The 21,776-nt window shown below is 36.8% G+C and overlaps 1 protein-coding gene across 1 annotated transcript in view; it reads left to right on the top strand.

The window, feature by feature from the left end:
- Eif3e (eukaryotic translation initiation factor 3 subunit E) overlaps positions 1 to 21,776 on the top strand; it is a 37,307-nt gene that overhangs the window by 414 nt on the left and 15,117 nt on the right. The window contains exons 2-7 of the mRNA XM_010615723.3: positions 5,791 to 5,905; positions 7,490 to 7,607; positions 10,053 to 10,095; positions 12,613 to 12,717; positions 18,222 to 18,347; positions 19,115 to 19,239. Of these exons, the coding sequence (XP_010614025.1) occupies positions 5,791 to 5,905; positions 7,490 to 7,607; positions 10,053 to 10,095; positions 12,613 to 12,717; positions 18,222 to 18,347; positions 19,115 to 19,239 (632 nt within the window). The remainder of the gene's footprint in view (positions 1 to 5,790; positions 5,906 to 7,489; positions 7,608 to 10,052; positions 10,096 to 12,612; positions 12,718 to 18,221; positions 18,348 to 19,114; positions 19,240 to 21,776) is intronic.

Genomic DNA, 21,776 nt, shown 5'->3' on the forward strand with positions numbered 1-21,776 from the left:
GGCGGACCAAGGGGGCTGGGGTGTTGGTGCTGGGGCGGGCGGCGTGTGTTTGGGCTTGGGGCCCAGGCTTTGGAAGACCTGTTAACACTTAGACCAAAAAGCTCTTTCGTTTCCATCAAGTTGTGGATTCTTTGCGTTAAGTTTCCGGAGTTTAGCTGAGTAATCACTTCCTGGAAGCGTAGCATAGTGTGTCAGTGAGGGTGAAGACCAAAATACAAAACCCCACAGTCTCAATGTTGGAATGTACAATCTTGAAATAATTTGAATTGGGTCTTAACATGCCTTTTAGCTCTTTGAAATACTTTGAGTAAGTATGTAGTTCTGGAACTTCACCTAAAAACATGTTTCAACCCTAGAAGTTTTATGGGGTTGAAAGGAAACATAGATGAAAAGAAATACTAAGCTTAATTACACATTCAGTTTATTGGGAAGTTAATACATCTTAACTACAATAGGTACAATGGGTATGATGAAGTACTTTGAATTTAGTCCAAAAAGTAAGTGGGTTCCATTTCTGGAAGCAGATTACACTATAAGCCTACTTAAGGAATTCTAGATTTAGGGGCTGGATTTTGTGTGCCACAACTACAATGAAAGAAGTCCTACAAATAAACATTAGATAGTTCTGGTAACTTCTCAGAGTTCCCAGGTAGTTACGGTTCATTTATTAGACAGGGATTCTCATGTTCATGTATTGAGAAGTTTCTTTAGAAGTGGATCGCCAATCAAAAGTATTCAGGTCCTTCTTCCCTCGAACAAAAACTTGAACACAACAACCCAAAAATGGTGCCAGAAATTTATTTGAAAAGTGCGAGGTGGGTGGGTATGGAAGAAACCAACTCTGTAGGGCAAACTTGGGCAGATCAAAGAGAAAAAGGGTAAAAGCAAAAATAAAAGTACAAACAGTGTTTGAGAAACACTCAGGGGTCCAGGATGGGCTATTGTGGGAACTCACCATAGCAAACTTCCGGGGATGACATCTTTAATGTCTTACACATCTCGTGGGGGCTCTGAGAAGTTCTACATAGAGGTCCTGGCAGGATCTTGTAATTGACAGGTCCTGCTCATTTCCCCAGCCTGCTTTGCCACATCTTATCTCCTATATCATCATGAACTTTCCTAAAATTGTTAATGTTAGGGAACACTTAAGTTTATTTTCGATAAATGTATAAGAATGTCATACGTAACTATCTTGAATGGATATAAATAATTTCACCTATTGAAACCCTTTACGAGCTACATGTAGAAACACTTCTAAAATAACTGAGCTTCATGTTGTTTTCTTTATGCTCTGATTTTTCAAGGCAAACAAAAGAAAGGGGGGAATGTGTAAACATAAATTAGTTTCCAAATAGTGAGACCAAAACTATGAGAGAATGAGAAAGTTGGTTAAGACAGTTTTAACATAGAGAGGAAGACATCATACTTAGTGACTACTAAATACTGGGCCATGGAAATGTGAAAAATACAAAATAAAGCCCAGGTATCTCATCATTAAAATCTTACCTGTCCCTTAGAATTTGATGTCTACTCTGCAAGGCAAAAGTTAATGCAAACCAGACAAGTAATTTCTTGGCAAAGTGCTGCCAAAAGTGAGAAGATTCTTTTACCTTCAGTGGGCAGAAAGGACTTGGAGAAGATACATTGAGTCTTGAAGAATAGATGGTTAGGGTATAGTTGATAGTCAGGATGTGTGTGAGAATTGATTGCAGTAAGAAGAATTTGATACATTTCATAGTGTTGGAGAATATAAGTCCCAGGAAATTTTCTGTCTCTGCTGTGTTCTCAGCACATGAATTGGAGCCTGGTGTAACAGCTTTAAGTGGCTATTTAATAAATAATAAAATGAATACATATTTATGTGTGACTGCTTTTTATGCTCGTGTGGAAGGACACACGAAGTGGAAGGACAGATGGGCTCTGAATTTAGACCTGCATTAGGCTCCTGTGTCTGTCAGTCTCCCTGTCGCAAAAGAAGCAGGTTCTTTTCCCTCTTTTGTTTTTTTCTTTTTGAGACAGGATTTTGCAGTATAGTCCAGGCTAGACTGGACCCCTTGGGGATCCTGCCTCAGCCTCCCAAGTGTTGAGTGAGATTAAAGACATGTGCTGCCACGCCCATCCCCTCTTTTGTGGGTTTGTTAGAAAAATTCAAGAGATGGTACATATAAAGTATTTAGGTCTTCTGAGACAGTAAGTACTCTTAAGTGTTCTCTGTTGGAATTTAGGCCAGCTGGGAACAGGAAGAAGGTTTTGAAGAGTGAAGAAAAGATTGAGCAAAGAAAGTATGAGGATCTCTAAGTGGAGGACCCAGCTGAGATCAGAAATCATCCAGTAGACATGTTGGTGGTGGTCAGAAAGAGGAGCAGTGGAAGGTTGTAAGAGTAGTGTAGAAACGTTTGCGAGTGAGCGTGAAAATAAATTTCACTTAGAGATTAATGAAAAGTGTTACTGATTAGAGAAACGCACAGATGTGATCAAGTAACATTGCTTAGGTTTTGAAACATTTTTCTAATTGTCCTTAGAACCTAGAAAATAGATGACTTTTCCAGAGCTAGATGTTGAGACTGAATTGTGTGTGGTTGGAGGAGAATTGAAGGAAACGATAATAGTGCTGAAGAGAAAATCCTTGAAAAATCTAAAATGCCAACCTAAGGTAGAAAGTGACACCAAGAGAGTAACACTGGGGCCAGGTACAAGGTGTGGGGTGGGGAGGAGTCTCACAGTAGTGGAAGGAGGGGATGAGTATAAGCTGCATTTTAGTGAGGAAGTCCTGGGTAGAAGTTGTTATAATTTGTGTAATAGGGGATGTTAAGGCTTGAGGTGTTTTTTTGGGGTGGGGGCTTATGAAGGATTGAACTCGGGTCCTTGCACTTGCAAGGCAGGCAGCGGAACTACTGAGCTAAATCCCTGGCCCAAGGCTTGAGTTTTAAAGAATCATACATGTTGGCTATGTGGAAGATGGTAATAGGAAGAGATAGCAAAAGGTGATTGTAATCTATTAAAAAATAGGATCTGTTTTCAAGACATTGGTGGCAAACTGGGTACCAGGAACCAAAGAACAGCCCTGTGCTTGTTTCTGTATGGTCTGCAGCTATAGGTAGCTTTCAACAGATAAATATTTGCTATTATAGAATATTGATTTTATACTTCATTAAGTGAAATGTTTCTTCTAAAAATCTTTTCATTTTCTTGTATTAACAAAAATTGCACTCTGGTTATATTTTTATTTAAATTTTTTTAAAAACTGGAAATATTTTTTTACAGATTTGTTGTGTAGTATTCTGTTTTTGCTTTTTTTTACTTTTAAGAACTGTAACTTTTGATGGTTTTTGTTTTGGAGACAGGGTTTCTCCGTGCATTTCAGGCTGGCCTTGAACTTACTATGTACCCCAGGCTGGGCATCATACTTGTCAGTCCTCCTGCCTCAGCCTCCCAAGTGCTGGGATTATAGGCGTGCACTACCATGCCTAGTAGTTTTTGCTTCCTGACTCAGATCTGAAGTGCTTTCTTCCTTCTCCAGAAGGGCCTGGGGGGCAGAGTTGAGCCACCTGTCCCTGCAGGTGTGGATTTGAGGAAAGGCAGTAAGGGTTGTGAGTAAAGGAGCAAAATCCTCCACTCTTTAGTGGGGAGAAAAAGACCTCGCCCATGAAAACCTGTTAGTGGGGTTCTGGGGAGGATTGGTATGCCAGGAAGTGGATGTTTAACAGCAAATCTCAATTTTCTTTGCATGATACTAGGGAGTAAGTAATTCCACAGCCTTTACATTGAGCTGCAGGCCCAGCTCTTATTATTCTTCACTTTTTAAAAATTTTGAGACAGGATGTTTGCTTCATTGCTGCATTGCCAAAGCAGGGCTTGAATTTATGGTCCTCCTGCCTCTGCCTTCTAGAGTGCTGGGGTTATAGGTGTGTGCCACCATGCAAGTTGGTTTTGGATTTTCGAAGTAACTTTTTAATCTGGTGTAATGATTGTAAAAGTGTACCAGTATAAATATACTGGTCAGTGAATTTTCAAAAAGTGAACAGTGAACCACCTTATATTAATATCATGTAGATCAGTGTGTCACATTGTGAACATTTTAAATCTGCTTTCTAACTTTAGTCATTGCTCACATCCCAAAGAAGACAAGGTCTTATACTGATGACAGATTGCTTTGCCTCTGTTGTGTGTGTGTGTGTGTGTGTGTGTGTGTGTGTGTGTGTGTGTGTGTGTTTGTGTGTGTGTGGAGAGGGCAGTTTATTGGAGAGTGAACTCAGGACCTTTGCATTATGCTACACCCAGTCCTTTTTTTCTATTTAAAAACGTGTTTTTTTGAGACAAGTTCTCACTAAGTCCTTCCTCAGTTTCCCAAAGTGCTGGAATTACAGGTGTGTGCCACCACTCCTGGCCTGTTTTTGATTTCTATATAAATGGAATTAGGCTTTGACTAGTATTTATTCTAGTTTTTGTTTGTTTTGGGGTTTTTTTTGTTGTGGGGTGAGGGGGTAGGGGGTTTGTTGAGACAGGATCTCTCTATGTAGCCCAGGCTGGCCTTGAACTCACTATGTAGCTGGCCTCAAATTTGAAGTGATCCTTCTGCTTCAGCCTTCCAGGTACTGGGATTACAGGTGTGTATCACCATGTCAGGCTCTATTTACTGTTTCCTTTGACTTCTTTCACTCATTACTATGTGAGTCATCCAGGTTTTTAGGGTAGTATTAGGTAAGGCTTTTCAGTGCTGAATATCAACCTATCATATTTGTTTATCCATTCTGTCTTTGATAGATTTGGCTATTACAAATAGGGGTGCTGTGAAGATTCTTAGAATGTACTTTAAATATATGCATTCTTCTTTTGGGAACTTAGGAGTCACAGAGTATGTATTTAGGAGATAAAAACAGTTTTCCAAAGTGGGTATACTCCTGCCAGCAGAGTGAGCTGATATTGACAGGTTTTGGGTTTTTTTTTTTTTTTGTAGTTTTAGTATGCATTTTCTTTATGATTAATGAAATGAGAACCTTTTCATCAGCCTGTTGGCCATTTTGTTGCTTTTGTTGTTTGTTTCTGAGATAAGATTTCACTAACTTGCCTTGATCCTCCTGACTCAGCCTGAATTTTATTTTTAGAATCCTTACATATTGTTCAACATAACAGTGCGTATTTGTGTGATGTTTAGGTGAATTGGTGTGTACATCTATTTGGTCCCTCTGCTGTTGATTAAAGTACACTCCTTGAACTCTGCAAAGCAAAACTTAGGTGATAGTGTTAAATTACAGGATGGATGTTGCTTTCATTTCCAGAGGGTGTCTGGGAACTGTTGTACAAAACCTCAACTGTTGATGTGCAAAAACGTGGGTGTCAGGAGGGTTAGGTGGATGACATTGGGTTGTAAGGGAAACTACTTCTTAACTACCTAAATGTAGACAGGAGATAGCTCTATGTGCTTTGTAGTGAAGACAGTGTGGGTTTCTTGGTTGTGTACAACCTTGTCTAGAAAGGATAAAATCTAGCTTGATTTAAGAAAAATAAGACAGTTATAGTCTGTATTCCTGGCCACCTGGGGGGCTGAGGTAGGAAAGTACTGAGTTAAGACCAGCCTGGTGGAAATGGCTTTCTAGTGTCATTGCCTTTGTGTTCATATCTTTGGGTAAGCAGATATTCTTATGTCCCTGTTGCAAGAGGATGAATTAATAATTCTATTTTAAGAAAGATTGTTTCATGAAGCACACTTCCAGGTGAAATAATCTTGGTATTAATCAGTTTATTTGGGAAATGTAAATATATTCCTTAGAAAGTAATTTTCTTTTCCAGATATATAATGAGAAAGAATTATTACAAGGGAAGTTGGATCTTCTTAGTGATACCAACATGGTTGACTTCGCAATGGATGTGTACAAAAACCTTTATTCTGATGACATTCCCCATGGTAAGTGTCGTCATTCCATCTGCAGCTTGCCTTGTGACGGAGTGTGTACATTAAGTTTTGTGGTTTACAAAGGAGTTTTAACTAAAAAAAACCTAATGATGATGAGTGATTTTAAAGTTGTTAGGGTGGAAGATAGTATAAAGATTATGAAGTTTCTAAAGGGTGTTATTTTTTCCCCATGGAAAAGTCAGACCTTCAGTTTTTCTGTATGATATATCATTGAAGTTGGCCTAGAGTTCAGATTTTTTCCCAAGAACTCCCTGAGAATGTTGCAGCTTTTCCACAGAGCCTTAGAAGTGGACCCCACTCCCTGTTCTTGTAGTATAGCTTGTAGTTACCAAATGGCTCCCAATTATCCATCCTCCTAGAGAACTGCTTTGAAATTCAGATTCTGGGCCATGCCTCAGCCATACCTGCTTACTCATTGTCCAGTGTGGTCCCACATTCTAGTTAGAGAATGTCTAGGGCAGGTTTCTATGAAATGGTTGTTCCTTAAAAATTGTAGTCCTAGCTAGGTATAGTGTCACACAACTGTAATCTCAGCACTTGGGAGACTGAGGCAGGTAGATTGCTGTGAGTTCAAGGCCAGCCACCCTGTGCTACAGAGTGAGTTCTAGGCTAGTCTGAAGTACATAGTGAGATCCGGTCTCAGCAAAAAACAACAAAAACTGTAGTTCTGTAAGTTTGGGAAATACGATAAGTATTTTTTCCTTTGCTTAGAGAAGTATAATTTTTTGTTTAAAAAAGTATTTCTCAGAATTTGATCACAGATCCTCTTCTGTCTTTAAGAAATACCCTTCTAAAATATATGAGTGTAGGGCTGGGGATTTAGCTCAGTGGTTTGGTGGCCTGCTTTGCAAGCACAAGGACCTGAGTTCAATCCCCGGTACCAAAAAAAATAAATTAATTAATTAAATAAAATATATGAGTGTAATTTAGTCTGTAGTGGAAAAAGTAACATTTCATATTACCTTTTTCTTTATTTGAGATGGGGTTTGGTCTGTTACCTGGGCTGGCCTCAAACTCCTGGGCTGAAGTGATCCTTCTGCCTCAGCCTCCTGAGTGTCTGGGATGACAGGCATGTGCCAGTGCACCCTCCACAAATAAACTGTTTCTTCAATTTTCCAGCAAAACCTTATTATGTGCAAGTTTTCTCAGACTTTTTGTGAGGTAATAAAAAAGGAGCTATAGAATTTGATTTAAGAGATTAGAGACTGGATTTATAGCAAAAACCACACATTGATTGGATTTAAATCCCATTTGACCTAATTGAAAAAAAATCAGTGGCTAGTGTTTCCTGCCCTCTTTTCACCTCTCCCCTCCCCCAGAGGCTGTGTGTACCCCGTTTCACTTAAGTATAGACGGGGCCTTCTTGTTCCTTTATGTGCCTGTGTGTTGCTAGGAAAAAGGAATTGTGACTCTGGGAAAGTTAGCCAGTTGGTGGCCCTGGCGTTTGAATGTATCTGGGGTAAATAAATTGATGTGTAGTTTAAGTAAATTGAAATTTTCCAGACATTGTCATGGCAAGCAATAACACATTTAATATTCCTTAACATCATAGCATTCTTTTTCATTTTTCATTAGCTTTGAGAGAAAAAAGAACCACAGTTGTTGCACAACTGAAACAACTTCAGGCAGAAACAGAACCAATTGTGAAAATGTTTGAAGATCCAGAAACTACTAGGCAAATGCAGTCGACCCGGTAATCTCTTCCTCTGTCTTTGCTTTGTGACAAGGTCTCATTGTATAGCCCAGGCTGGCCTCAAACCCTTGCCTCAGCTTCTGAGTCCTGAGGCTATAGGCATGCACTACCACACCTGACTAGGTGATCTTTTCTTAACTTAGATTCTAAAAATTCTCTTTCCTAGATTAGTCAAAATCAGGTCAAGTTTTATCTTGCACCCCACAGTAAATGTTCATGGCTTAGATGATTTCTTCATCTGTTTGTTTCCATTTATCCCTGTTTTATAGGTGGTCATACCTTTTTAGTTTTTGGGACAGGGACTCATGAAATTGCCCAGGTCGGCTTCCATCTTGTAGTCATCCTGCCTCTGTCTCCTGCATAGCTGGGTTTTTAGGCATGCACCACCATGCTCAACTTAATGTTAACATTTTTAAAAAGGCTTTTTACTTGTTACTCAGACTTGATTTTCTGGTACAGTTCTATCTGCTCTTGCTTGTGGGGACATTTGGTGATACCTAGTTACGTTTCTGCTTGTTACAGCTGGAAAGGTGCCGTAGCACCTTACAAGTAGCAGTCATGGAGCCGTTGAACTTCCTGTAGAACACAGGATTGTGCAGTTCACTCCCTATCAGTGAGTGACACAGATAGTGTGAGAGGCCAGGGCCCAGCCATAGGCTGGGCTTATGCCTATGCTTATGACATAGGCTGCTTAATACGTATAACTAATTGGAACCTTTTGGGTTCTGATATTTTAAAATAAAGCCTAAAATTAAATATTATCATTATGATATGTTCACTTAAGGAATTGCTAAAGATTTTGCCATTTTGCATATGTTAATTTCTACAATATGTGTTCAAACTAGCATTGTAGAAATTGGCTCTAAAGTTTTATTTGTGATTTGGGAAAGTATTAACAAGATACTGTATTTTTGAAAAGGCAGCAAGTATTACACAATTACTGTGCCATACGTATACTATGCCATTTTATACTATGTACATATGCAGAAATATATAAAGACACATATTCTAATAAAGCACATCTTAGATGCAGCTCTGTCAATATATGTACGTCCGTCATACTAAACTATTTTTATACCCATAGGGTAAAATGAATCATTGCAGACCTTCATGATAGGTGTAAGTTCCCACCAAGGGACAGCTGAAATACAGTTGATAGAGTACATCAAAAAATTGAGGGTGCTTTTTAGTGTGTTTATTTAAGACTGGGAAAAAAATGGGATCCCAGGGTATGAATAAGGTGAACATAAGTTGTATTCACCCAATAGCAGAAGACCAGAGTTCTTTGTAGCTTAACAGGCACTAGGCTGGAGCTAAATCAAGGTATTAAATGTTATAAATTTGTGATCTTACCAAATTTCTAAATTACCTGTTTTCAAAGTAATAACTTCTTCCTAGTTCTTTTTAAAATTATGTTGAATAGGACCAAGGATTTAGCTCGGTGGTGCTGCCACCTGCCTTGCAAGCGCAAGGACCCAAGTTTGATCCCCTATACCAAAAAAAGAAAAAAAAAAAAAACTGTCGGGAATTTAGCTCAGTGGTGCCGTCACCTGCAATCCCCAGTACCAAAAACAAAACAAAAAAAAACAAAACAAAAACCCAACCCCCCCCCAAATTACATTGAACATATGTCTCAGAAATACATAGCAGCCAGAAAACAGTCTTACGTACCTGAGCAGTGTAAGGGATGTGACAGGTATTCACTGAGATCCACAGCAGGTGTTAGAACCTCTGTGCCCTTTCATGTTACAATGTCCTGTACGTAGTGTGTTCAGTACTGTACCCATGTTAGTTTGAATGAGGATATGTCCCCTTGCCACTGCATTTTCAAGTAGAATAATGCTTTCCAAAGATGCACTACAGCACATTCCTTCCTGGCAGCAGGCTAAGAATGTGTTTAATTTTTGAAACTGCTTGTAAGGAAGACAACTGTGCCTATCTGTCTTCCATTCCCGGTGCCTTTGTCATCAGCTTGTCTTTTAGTTGCCTGCCAGACTGGTGTGAGAAAAGTTAAATTGGTTTGTGTGGCAGTTTGGTGGGAGTAATAATTGTACGGCATATGTGGCATAGATATTATGTAAGTTTGCCTGATGTATTAATTTTGTAACTTTGTCAAATCACTATTCTTATAAAAAATATTAACAGATTAGGGAGGGAGGTAAAATTTATATGTGGGAATAATTCCTTCTAGTTTTTATAGTACATTTATTTGAGTTTCTCACAAGACCATATTATCTATCAAAAATATTCTACCATTCTATATAGGTTATCCCTTAGACTACTAACCTTACTATGAAAATAGACTGTTCTGATTCTGTTGCCTAAAAAACTTAAAGGTTTTACTTTAGATGTGAAACTGAACACACAATTTCCAGGTACAACTAAGTAATTCTTATTTTGTTTTCTGTGGCCTATGAAGTACAATTATCACTTTTTCTTATTAAGGGATGGTCGGATGCTGTTTGACTACCTGGCAGATAAGCATGGGGTATGTATTTTTTTACAGTGATTTAAAACTGTTTCAAAATAGTCATGATTTAATAAGGCTAACTAAAGACCAGTGCTGTACAGGAAAGTTCATCATTTACTTTAAGAATATAATTTCCAGATTAATTTATTTAATATAAGTAATATTCGATATGCTTTTGAGACTTTAGTTTTTAAAAATAAGTATGACAAAAATGCGTTTATCCAAGAATTATAGGGAACAGGACACCATTTATTAAAAGGATTCTCAGGTATGTCAAGACAGCTAGATTTGAATTAAAAATAATTAGAGAAATAGAATCATACTCTGGAAGCTTTGTACAGTAACTCTTTGACATTATCAGTGTCTTCATAAATTCCCAAACCCACAGTTAAAAGAAACAGTGTAACCTTTCCTTCCATCTCCATCTCTTTTACCTTTTGTTATCTCAGAGTGTGACACTTTACATATAATAAATTCTTTGACTACTTTCAAGTGTTATCATTTAGTAATTACTATGATGAAAAGATTGCTGACCACTATGCACAGTGGATTTCTTTGTGTGCTAGTTTGGAGTTCTAGATTTCTTTGGTCTCACTTTGCTTTCTATTGATCTGTCTATCTGTATTCATTTAATTCATTGAGTTTATTGGTACAGTATAGGTGTACTTTATGATCACATTTATCATAGGGAATTTGTACCTGTACATCATATGTCTTGATTCTTACTTGTTTTCTATTTCTCTTCCACCCCTTTTCCCTTCCCTATTACAGAAGTTTTGTTTCTATTATTTCCTCCTTTTCTCATATTTTTCTTGCCTTTCCCCTACCCCACTTCCATAGTTCCCCTTCCTCTTTGAGCATTTTCTTCCTGTTTCACAATATCTACTGTACATTTTAGACCTCATTTACACTTTGTTTCTCACACCAGAGAAATAGTATTTACACGTTTCCTATTTATTTTACTTAAGAGTATGGTTTTAAGGTGCATCCATTTAGCTATAAATGACTGGTTTATCTTTCTTTATGGCTTAGTAGTTCTCCATTTTAGAAATGAAGCATGTCCAGTCTCCAATTGATGGGCAGTTGTGCTATTTCCAAGATTTAGCTATTACAGATTGTGCTGCCATACACATGGGTGTACATATATCACTGTGGTATGATGCATTTAATTCTTTTGGGAAGATACCCAGCAGGGTAATAACTGGGTCAGATTGGACCTCTAATCCTAGTTCTTTTTTTTTTTTTCAGCTTTAATTGAGTTTATTGGTACATTTTAGGGATACAGTACAGTTACATTCATTGTTGGAATCTTGTACCTCTACATGACAAGTCTTGATTCTCATTTTTTCCCCTTACCCCTGCCCTCCCTTCACCCCCTCGTCCCCTCCCCATCTACAAACACTTTATTTTCATCTTTTCATTATCTCACATTTTTTTCTTTTCCCTTATTACCCTTCCCCTACCCATCCCACCTTCCCTACACCTTTAGCTCCTTTCTTCCCATTTCTAAATGTCAGTAATCTTATTAGGATCTTATGTATTATTGCAGATTATTCACACTAATCCTAGTTCTTTGAGTTATCTCCCTAATGATTTCCACAGTAGCTGCACCAGTCTACATGCCCATCAACAGTGGAAAAGGGTTCCTTTCTCCCCACAGCATTTGTTATTGATTGATTTCTTGATAGCAGCCATTCTTTCTGAAGTTAGGTGGAATCTCAATATTGTTTTCATTTGCAACTCATGAATGATAAATGATGTTGAACATTTTTTTCATATATTTATTTGCTGTTTTTACTTCATCTGAGAAGTCTATGCATTTCAAATGCCCATTTTTGGATTGGTCTTTAAATTTCAGGGATCTGGTTTGGGTTTATTTTTTGTTTTGTTTTGTTTTTATAGTTCTTTATATATTCTAGAGAGCAGTTCTTTGAGGAACAACTGGCAAATTTTTTTTTTCTCACTTTGTGGGTTGTCTTCTGTTGGTGGTTTCTTTCTCCTTTCTTTTCTTTCTCTTTCTCTCTCTCTTTTTTTGCGTTATTCCCTATAAAAGTTGGTATACTTTTGGGTGCGGTTTGCAGAAAACATGTTTGCTTGCTTCCTATCTTTCTCTCTTCCTCTCTTTCTTCAGTTCTGCGGGTTGAAGTCAAGGCCTTATGCATGCTAGTCCAGTGCACTCCCATTGAGTTAAATCCCCAGCCCTTGTACATGTTGTTTATGTAGAGCCACAAAAACAGAGATGCTTATTCTTGGTAGTTGGCTAAGCTTAGTCAGTAGGTAAGGGACTTACACGTCAGATGTGATTCAAGTTTGTAATGCATAAAGTATGTGTCATTATGGATTATAACTCTTTGAGGTCAAAATGGAATATTAAAGTGACTAATTCCAGATAATATTTTAAAGAGCAACTGTTTCTCTGGTTGTAGTATTTATTTTTGCTGGTAATTTTAGGGACTCTGAAACAGTTGAACTTTTGAGGGCATTTGAAGGAATAAATCAATGGAATTTTAATTAAATGAAATTTTTTTGTTTTAGTTTAGACAAGAATATTTAGATACACTCTACAAGTATGCAAAATTCCAGTATGAATGTGGAAATTACTCAGGAGCAGCAGAATACCTATACTTCTTTAGAGTGTTGGTAAGTCCTTTTGTGTGTGTGTGTGTGTGTGTGTGTGTGTGTGTCCTTTGTTTTTGTAGAATTCTTCAAAGCATGTATATATTTGGTCTGTCCACCAGATTATCAAAATATATTAGCAAAGAAGAAAAAAATAAACCTTTCTTAACAAAAAACAGCTAGCAATAGGAAACCTTTTGTTAGAGCCTCAGAATTTGGAGAGTGGTTTGACTTGTCCTTGAAATCTGAAAGTACAAACCACCAATTTGTTGCTTTTTAGCATTAGAAGAATTCTATCATGTAATAGATTATACTTATGTAGTTATTTAATGATTGCATTGAATAACTCCATAATTTTTCATTTTAATTGTATATGTTGTATATATTCGTTAAATTTGCTCTAGACAACTGAAATCTTAATGGTATTTTGAAGAGGTTTTATGTTTTAATAGTAACTTGTCTGTTTATCTATGTTCTCAATGGCAAGGTGTGATTGAAAGACATAGGGCTGGGTATTTAGCTCAGTCATGCTGCTGCCTGCCTCATAAATGCAAGGTCCTGAGTTCGATCCCAGGTACCAAATGAAAGAAAAAAAGACACATTGCCATTAATCCCCCTCAAAATACTCCCTCCCCCATAAAATACACACTGATTTCATGCCATTTCTGAAGCAGTTCTGTAGTCCTTTTCCTGAGTGTCTTTAGTTGTACCTTTTAGCTACCTCTATATCTTGGATTGATTAAAAATAGTTCCCTTTTATGGTTGTTTTGACTTTGAAGAAGAGCCAGAAGTTGTATGGGGCCAGAGCTAACGAATAAGGTGGATGAGGACACATTGTAATGTTTTTATGATTCTCTGCCTTTTCATTGGATAGGAATCAACAGTAGCATTCACTGTATTTTTTATTTCTCCGAAAGACACTCCTGAAAGAGGACTTCAGAGCTGCTTCAGAAAGTGACAAGAATAATGGGATAAGTGTGCCTGAACAGAGGGAGATATTTTGAGGGGGATTAATGACAGTGTCTTTAACTGCAATAAAATTTTTGAAATTTACCATATATTTTAATCGTATCTTAGATTACAAGGATAAACAGTTTCTTCATTATGTGGGGGGTAGATAAGTTTAAATGTTAACTATTTACCATAAACTAGTTTATTATCTTAATTAGTCTATTTGACCAATTCCTGGATTCATTGCTTTTGTTAGGTAAGGAAAGTTATGTGCAGCCAAATTTAAAAAAATTAGACCTTTAAATCGACAGATTTTTTTTTCTGTTTAGGTAATTCTATTAATAAATACATACTGGAATATTCAGAATGTCCTTTTATTTAGTCTTTCACTTGCAAAAGTGTAATTTACCACTCACTTCTGGATTAGTAAGCAAGTTACTTAAGTTTCTGATTTCTCTAGTTAGCCCTAGAAGTGGGAAAAAGACCTCTTAACACAGACAAAAGTCTTCCAGTCTTGGAAAAGTCTGTTTTTTTTGGGGGGTGGGGCTTTGCTCTGAGCTACATTGCCACCACCTCCTTCCTTGTTTGTTTTTTTGAAACAGGGTCTCGCTAGGTCCCAGGTTGCCTAGGATGGGCTTGAACCTGTAATCCGTCTGCTTCAGCCTCTTGGAGTGCTGAGATCAGAAGCATGTATCACTGCACCTGCCCCCCACTTTTAGCTCTACAAGCCGCAAGACAACACTATGGTTGTTATCTTTGGTTTTTCTAGGAAATTAAATTTTCTTTTTGTGGGGAGGAAAGAGATTGTTGTTAGAGATTTAAGTAATTTTCCTACGTTGAAATTGCATGATTTAAAACAAACTACTTTCCATTTATAAATGAATTTTTCATTTATAGATTAGCTATGGTTAGCTTGCAAGTGCATTGAAGGTAATCAGTGATGGTAAACTTGTAGTGACTTATCAAAAAATTCCATCAGTTTTACTTTTAATATTACCAGGGATTTAGGAGAGCGAAAGTTGATTACTTTGAAGATGTAAACACCTTAAACCAGGATTGTAAAATCAGAAGCCTGGTATGATTACAGGTACATGAAAAGAGTTAGTTATTTATATCATTTGTAAATGCTGGGAGTGAATTTTGAGAATGAAGATTTAGTGTCGTGTTAGAGTACCAGCACAGTAAATTTATTGTTGCTGGTGAGTGAGTGAATGTGCCATTTTGCTAAGACATGGAAACTTAAGGTAACTGTTGGAAACCTAGATATTCGAGCTCTTCTAGCATATCCACCCTTGAAAGCAAGTTGGTATGAAGAGCCAGCTGTAATGACGTGGCAGTGAGCCAGAGTGGGCACATGAACCTGTGGGACTAAAAAACTTGCTGCACTCTACAGAAAGCTTTTATCCTAGTACCTGAAACGTATTCTAGTTTTAATAGTGTTGTTAATGCTTATATAGGATAGTTTTATAATTAACTTGAACATTGCTACAATTAGTAGATGTATACCTAAAGAGGGGAATTTTTTTGTTTACTTCTTTCAGTTATGAAGATTCAGGTAGTTCTGTCTTTTACAAATTAGAGGTTTTAAGCTTTTGCGCTGCTGTTAAGCTGGTAATGGAATTAAAATGGCCTTTTGGGTAATTGAATGCTCTAATATGAAAACAAAATTAACATGGTTTACATTAAGAGCAGTTAGTATATGGAGATGGGATATTTCTTAGAAGTTGTGTGCAATTCATTTTTAAATTTTTGTCCCTTGTGCTATAGAACATTTGAATTAAATGGAAATTGATTTTTTCCTATTGGCATATGGGCAAAAGTTTTCAATCCCAAGATTAGGAAATTTGCTTATATTGTTTACATTTTTCTTTTGATTTAATTTGAGCTTTTTATAGCAAAAATACAAATCTTGTTTTGGATTTGGTAGAAAATGCTAGTATTTTAGTTTAGTCAGTCAGTTTTACTTTCTTCCAGTAGCTTCTTTCATTTCTAAGTTCCCTTCTGATAGTTGGTTATTCTTCTAAATCTGTGGTTGGGGAAACATAAGCTATGAAAGAGCCATTGTACCTGTGATCTGAATTTAGAATTTGACTCTGCCAGTGACCTATTGTAGGTCAGTGTGTAAACATTAAAGCTGTGTGACCCTAGAGTCTGCCTTTCTCATAAAGAGACTTGGTGGCTCTAAGAATGTATTGGTGGAAACATTTAGGAGGTTGGTAGGAATTTTTTAATACCTTTGTTTAACCCCTGAATTATTTTGTTAAAACCTGCTCTCCTCATAGAACCTCCAGTCTGGCTCCAAATTATTGCCCATTGCCCCCTGTAGGCATTTATTTTAAGTAAAAGTGATTTAAAGATATTAGAAGTGTTTGTGATCATATTTTTGTAGCTGTTTTTCCGTGACTCAGGATTTAAGATGTATGAACTGATGAATGATATTTAAAACTGCTTCTGTGAGAGTTTCGGGACAGCTAGAGCTGGGTGACACCCTCCTGTTGACCCACATGCTTTGTGGGTTGACGTGTGAAGATCATGGGATGGAGACCAGCCTGGGCAGTATACCAAGACCCTCCACACCCACCCCCAAAAAAAGCTGGTGTAAGGGTGAATTCTGCAAGCACTGGAATATTAGCTGAAGTTTTGGCTTTGATGTGCCCTGTTATAAAATTGGTATAAAAGCTGTCTATTTCATAGATTGTCATACATAGGTTTTTGTATCTTAACACTTATTATTTTAAGTTCACTATTTCACTATAAAATAGTACATCTTAAAATTGATAGATAGCAGACTAAGATACTTTAATGCTCACATTTCCTAACTCTCAAACATTTACTTAGTTCTTTGTATTGGTAATCAGAATAGTGACGTGTAGATTTTTACAAGGCACTTTTTAAAATTTCAGTGGATGTATACACCTTTGTGACTATGACCAGTTAAAACAGACTGTTTCTTCTGCCCATTGTAATCATACTCTGCCTCTGGTCCTTGACAACCAGTTGATCTGCTTTCGGTATCTAGGTCAGCTTTACCTGTCTTAGAATTTCGTGTGGAATGATGGAGTGTATATATTTGTGTCTGGCTTATTTTTATCTGCAAGATTTTGAGACACATTCATGTTATTGTGTATCTCAGAAGTTAGATTCTTTTTATTGCTGGATACTATTCATACAGTTTGTGCTTATCTGTTGGTGAACATTTGGATTACTTTGGATTACTGGGTTTTGTATTACCAGTAAGGTTGTCTTGAATATTCTTGGGCATATTGTATTAAGGATGTGCATTGTGACAGAACTTTGGTTTCATGGCTGTGGTTCAAAATTTAATTTGAGATAATTACTGCCATCCAGGAAAGAAACCGATATGGGCAGAGTCTGTATTATAGTTCATATAACCTATAATAACCTGACATCATTTCTGTTAACATTTTGATAATGTCTCACATTTAGTGACTTCTCACTGTATCAGTGCATTGCATTATTTGAGTTACACAACAACTCAATGGGTTCTGTTACTGTCCTTCTGTTGTAAATTAAGCTAAAGCTCAGGTAGTCCAGCTGCTTTTAATAGCAGAGTGGTAGAGCCAGAATGTTTGGTTGGATTTCTATACTTGCATATACAATTTAACTTACAGTATATAATAGTAGTATTTTATAATATATTACCATGTAAGTGCATGGTGAGAAATTAATTTAAATTTCAAATTAGATTGCAAAAAGGTTTTCTCCCTCTAGTTCCCTCACTTCTGCTACTCTGACACAATCAGTTCAGTCCTTTCACTTATTTCTTTTGACTTCTGAGGGAATCCTACTTTATTTTTGTCATTAGCCTGGTATGTGTAGGAGTTCTGAGTTTGTTACCCTCTTTCAGAAGTGGAGAAGAGGAGGGTGGCTCTCAGACTTTGTGTATAGGCTGTTTACTGGATAAAATTTATAGCTTTCATGATTTGAAGTCTAATTCTGAACAAGTTACACTCATTCATTATTCACCTTCGCCAAAAATGGGGATTGAAAAAAAATCATCTGGTTTGTTTTTGTTAAGATTTGGGGAAAACTAATATTTATTACTAGTACATAATCCTTCTGTATTTTTGCAGTTTTTATTTCCAGTTAGCTTTTATTTCCCCACCTCTTCATAGCTCCTTCCATTTTTGTTGCAATTTGGAAATTTCTTTCACTTTGCACATCAGTTTTCATTATGTTAGGAAGCTCTCAAGTCTTGATTTCCCATGTCTTTGTTGCAGTGATTTTAATGACAGACTTCTTACTTGGTTTCTAAAGTTTAGGTGCCTAAAATTTGTGTCCATAAAGTACCTGACGTGAGTCAGGCTAAAAAGGTGCTGCTATTTTCCTAGTTTTAAAGGTTATCCTTCATTTTCTGATCAAGACTTTATATTATAGACATGAGTATATTTAATAGTTTGTTTGAAACAGTTTATCCATGTGATTGAATAAGGACTTAAAATAGCTAGAGTTTAGGGTAGAGGCCCACAGAAGGCTAGGTGGATATGTGGTGTATGTACCTTGTTTTTTTTCTTCCATAGTATTCAAAATACAGTTAATTGTGATTTCTTACATAGGTTCCAGCAACTGATAGAAATGCGTTAAGTTCCCTCTGGGGAAAACTGGCCTCTGAAATCTTAATGCAGAATTGGGATGCAGCCATGGAAGACCTTACCCGCTTAAAAGAGACCATAGATAACAATGTGAGTTATACTTTTCCAGACTGAGTTTTTAAATTTCTGTATACAAATCATTCTTTTTAATAAGGAAAACCACAGAGCACTATGGGAAAAGGAAAAAAATCTTAAAAAGTTTCAGATTAGCTTTTGTTGACCCGACACCCCCCCACCCAAAATAACAGTGGGCAGTGGGTTGGTTAATTTCACCCAGCCTTGAAGATGGAAAGAATGTCAGACTTTTTTGGCTTTTAGAGAACTCAGTTTTCATAGCCGTTAGAGTTACCCTTCTGTGCTAGGGGACAGAACACTGTTATTAATGTCACTTATTACTGAGAGTCCTGTGCACAAGGTGACAGATTTCATCCACATTAATAAAACTACTTATTAGAGGGCCGGGGATTTAGCTCAGTGGTTCAGTGGCCTGCCTTGCAAGTGCAAGGACCCGAGTTCAATCCCTGGTACCAAAAAAAAAAAAAACAAAACTACTTATTAGAGAGTATTTACTTGAGTTCGTGTTTTTTTTTAATGTTTTCTGAAATTACAGTAGCTTATAATCTTTAAAGCATGAGTGTGCATTGTTGATTCTGTCTCTAAGAACAACAGTGTGATAATTTATTTAGAACGTCAAAAACACGACAGAGAAAGGCTTGGGGTCAGACTTTGGTCTTAGGAGCCCTCCTTTATGCCTTCACATGGCCTACTTTTTATTACCATTTTGAAGTTGGTGTTTGTTCTCTGACCGCTGCCCCTTGTATTAATTTGCCCAATGTATACCTTTCTTAATCCTGCAGTCTGTGAGTTCTCCACTCCAGTCCCTTCAGCAGCGAACATGGCTCATCCACTGGTCTCTCTTTGTTTTCTTCAACCACCCTAAAGGTCGAGATAATATTATTGATCTCTTCCTTTACCAGCCACAGTAAGTTACTTCACTGAATAATTTTGGGTGTAATTGTCTGAAAGTAGCTTAAAATATTCTCTCAACATTTGAATTTGTTGTCCTTCATTTATTTCCTTCCTATTTGCTTGTGAATTGAAAGGCTCATGTGTAACTCTTCACTAAATGGTTTGATAAATGTGCTCTAGGCCCTCCATGGTGCCACTGGTAGTGTGGTTCCTGGGCCAGCAGTGTAAGCATAGTGTAATAGTGATGGTGAAACTTAGAGCTTTCAGCGATGACAGCATGCTGCAGTGAGTGTGCCATAGGTTTGCCACCACTGGTGTAGAATTCTGGGACTTGGCCCTGCGATAACTGACCGGAATGTGCTTGTTAACAAGGTCTCAGATGTTCCATAGCATGTGTATTGTAGTAGGCATTATAGGTAACTTAGAAGTGAGGTAGAGCACAAGGAGGATGTGCTTAGTTTCTGTGTAGCCTCCATGTCAAGTATGGTTCCTGAGCATCTGTGAGTTTTGGTACACAGAGCAGGTTCTGGAACTCAGTCCACTGTGGATCCTAGGGAAGAAACCTTTTATATCATCTTTATCCTGTCTGGCTTTTAGTTAATCTTACAGTGATAGAAATCCACAGCTTAATGAACAGGACCACTCTGTTGTTAGCTAAAAGTCATTTTTAAAAGTTTACTTTTTCAGTCATGCTCACATGCTTCTGAAACTTGTTCTTGTTTACTTGGAACAACAAAAAACAGGACTTGTTTATACAGACACCTCATATTAGAAGATAACTACTTTTCTTGGATTCCTTCAAACTAAATGTCTCTAGTTTTATTAAGTAACAGATTTTTTAGCTCTGCTGCTACCTTGGTTGCCTTCCTTAGATCATTTTCTTTTATCCACATCGTTGAAGTCTGGATGGTCAAAACTGAAAACATACTGTACGATTATTGTCTGAGCTTCCTATACTGTAGAGACATTGTTGGCTCCTGGTATTGGTACATTGTACACAACCCAGAAGTACAATGAAACATTGTAATAGTTGCCTTATGGTTTGGCTAATCTGAACTATTTCAGTCAGGTTTGTAGAAACATTGTTGAGCCTTGTTTTTGTCATTTGGTAACCTAAATGAACATTTTGTGTGGTTCTATTTTATTTTGTTTTATTTTCTGCATATTGTCACATTATGATTTTAACAGATTTTTAAAAATTGTACATTTTAGTTTATAAAAGTACAGTTTGGCAATAGATGTAATACCCTTCCAATATAAAACAGTAGTGAAGATTAAACAACCTGTTTTAAAATTTTTTTCTGTAACTTTTAAGCTTGATAATGGTACTCTACTGATACTTTTGGATAGGTTAATAGGCTATAATAAGTTAAACTAAGCGTTCATTTTAGGAAGATTTTTCAGATTGAAGTATTAAATTGTTAGCATAATCAACTTAGGACTTTGAATTTTATAGAAATTTAAGTTATTGATACAAATGAAAACATTCAGTGAAGAAGTACCAGTAATTTTATATGGAAAAACAGGGAACAGTTTTTAAAAGGTATGTATTATGTTTCTGCATGGAATAATAAATGTTCTCTGAGTCTCTTGCTAGAAGCATTTTTTACAACCTGGTTTATTTTTCATATTAGTATGGCCACTTAAGATCAGTGTTAATATATTTAATCATTACTTGATTTTCTGTAGCAGTAAAATTTTTTGTTTGTTTGAAAGAGAAGGTGCCTAAGCTAGAAGACATTGTATAGTCTTTGCCTGTATTCTAAACTTTTTAAAATGTAAATAAATAGTAAGAAAAGAGGTTTCATAGTTAAATTTTTTATTGTATTCAGGTATTCATCTTCAGATAATATTTATGGATATATATGTGTGTGTGTGTGTGCGCGCGTGTGTGTGTGTGTGTATATATATATATATATATATATATATATGTATATATATGTAATAGACTAATTCTGAGTGGTTGTTCCTTCTTAAATCCTGTCAGTGGGAGACTTAGCATTAATATTAAAAATTCTTTTTTCCTGGGAGCTGTGATAGGTAATTTGTAAACTGAAGTTACATAAATCATCTTTCATTTAGAAGGGAAATACAAAGCTAGTGGAAAAAATTTTTTTTAAAGTTCAACTGCCCGCTAAAAGGTCCTGTAAGGGTGACTTGGCTTTGATTTTTTTTTTTTTTTTTTTTTTTTTTTTGGTCTTTGACATGGCAGGCACAGCATCTTTATTTGGCAATACCCTGCAGGTAGGTTTCTGAAGAACAAAGCTCAAAACACTGATGGACGAAGCCAGAATGCCATCAGTAATTTAAATGAGTAGTGTAAGTGCTAAGAGAATTAAGTACCAAGTACATCAGTAGCAGCGTGTTCTGACCCTGTAAAGTGAAAGCATAGAAAACCATAAAATAAACCAAAGGTTGTGTTTTGAGTGCTTGGAATCGGAGTAGAGTTAGTTAATTTGGATTTTTAATGCACCATTCAGATAAACTGGCCTACCTAACCATTTTGGGGATAGAATATTCTTGCCACTAGAACCAGGACTGAGGCATGCT

Source organism: Fukomys damarensis, unplaced genomic scaffold (assembly GCF_012274545.1).
Source record: "Fukomys damarensis isolate Sample0158 unplaced genomic scaffold, DMR_v1.0_HiC HiC_scaffold_5, whole genome shotgun sequence".
Classification (NCBI taxonomy): Eukaryota; Metazoa; Chordata; class Mammalia; order Rodentia; family Bathyergidae; genus Fukomys; species Fukomys damarensis.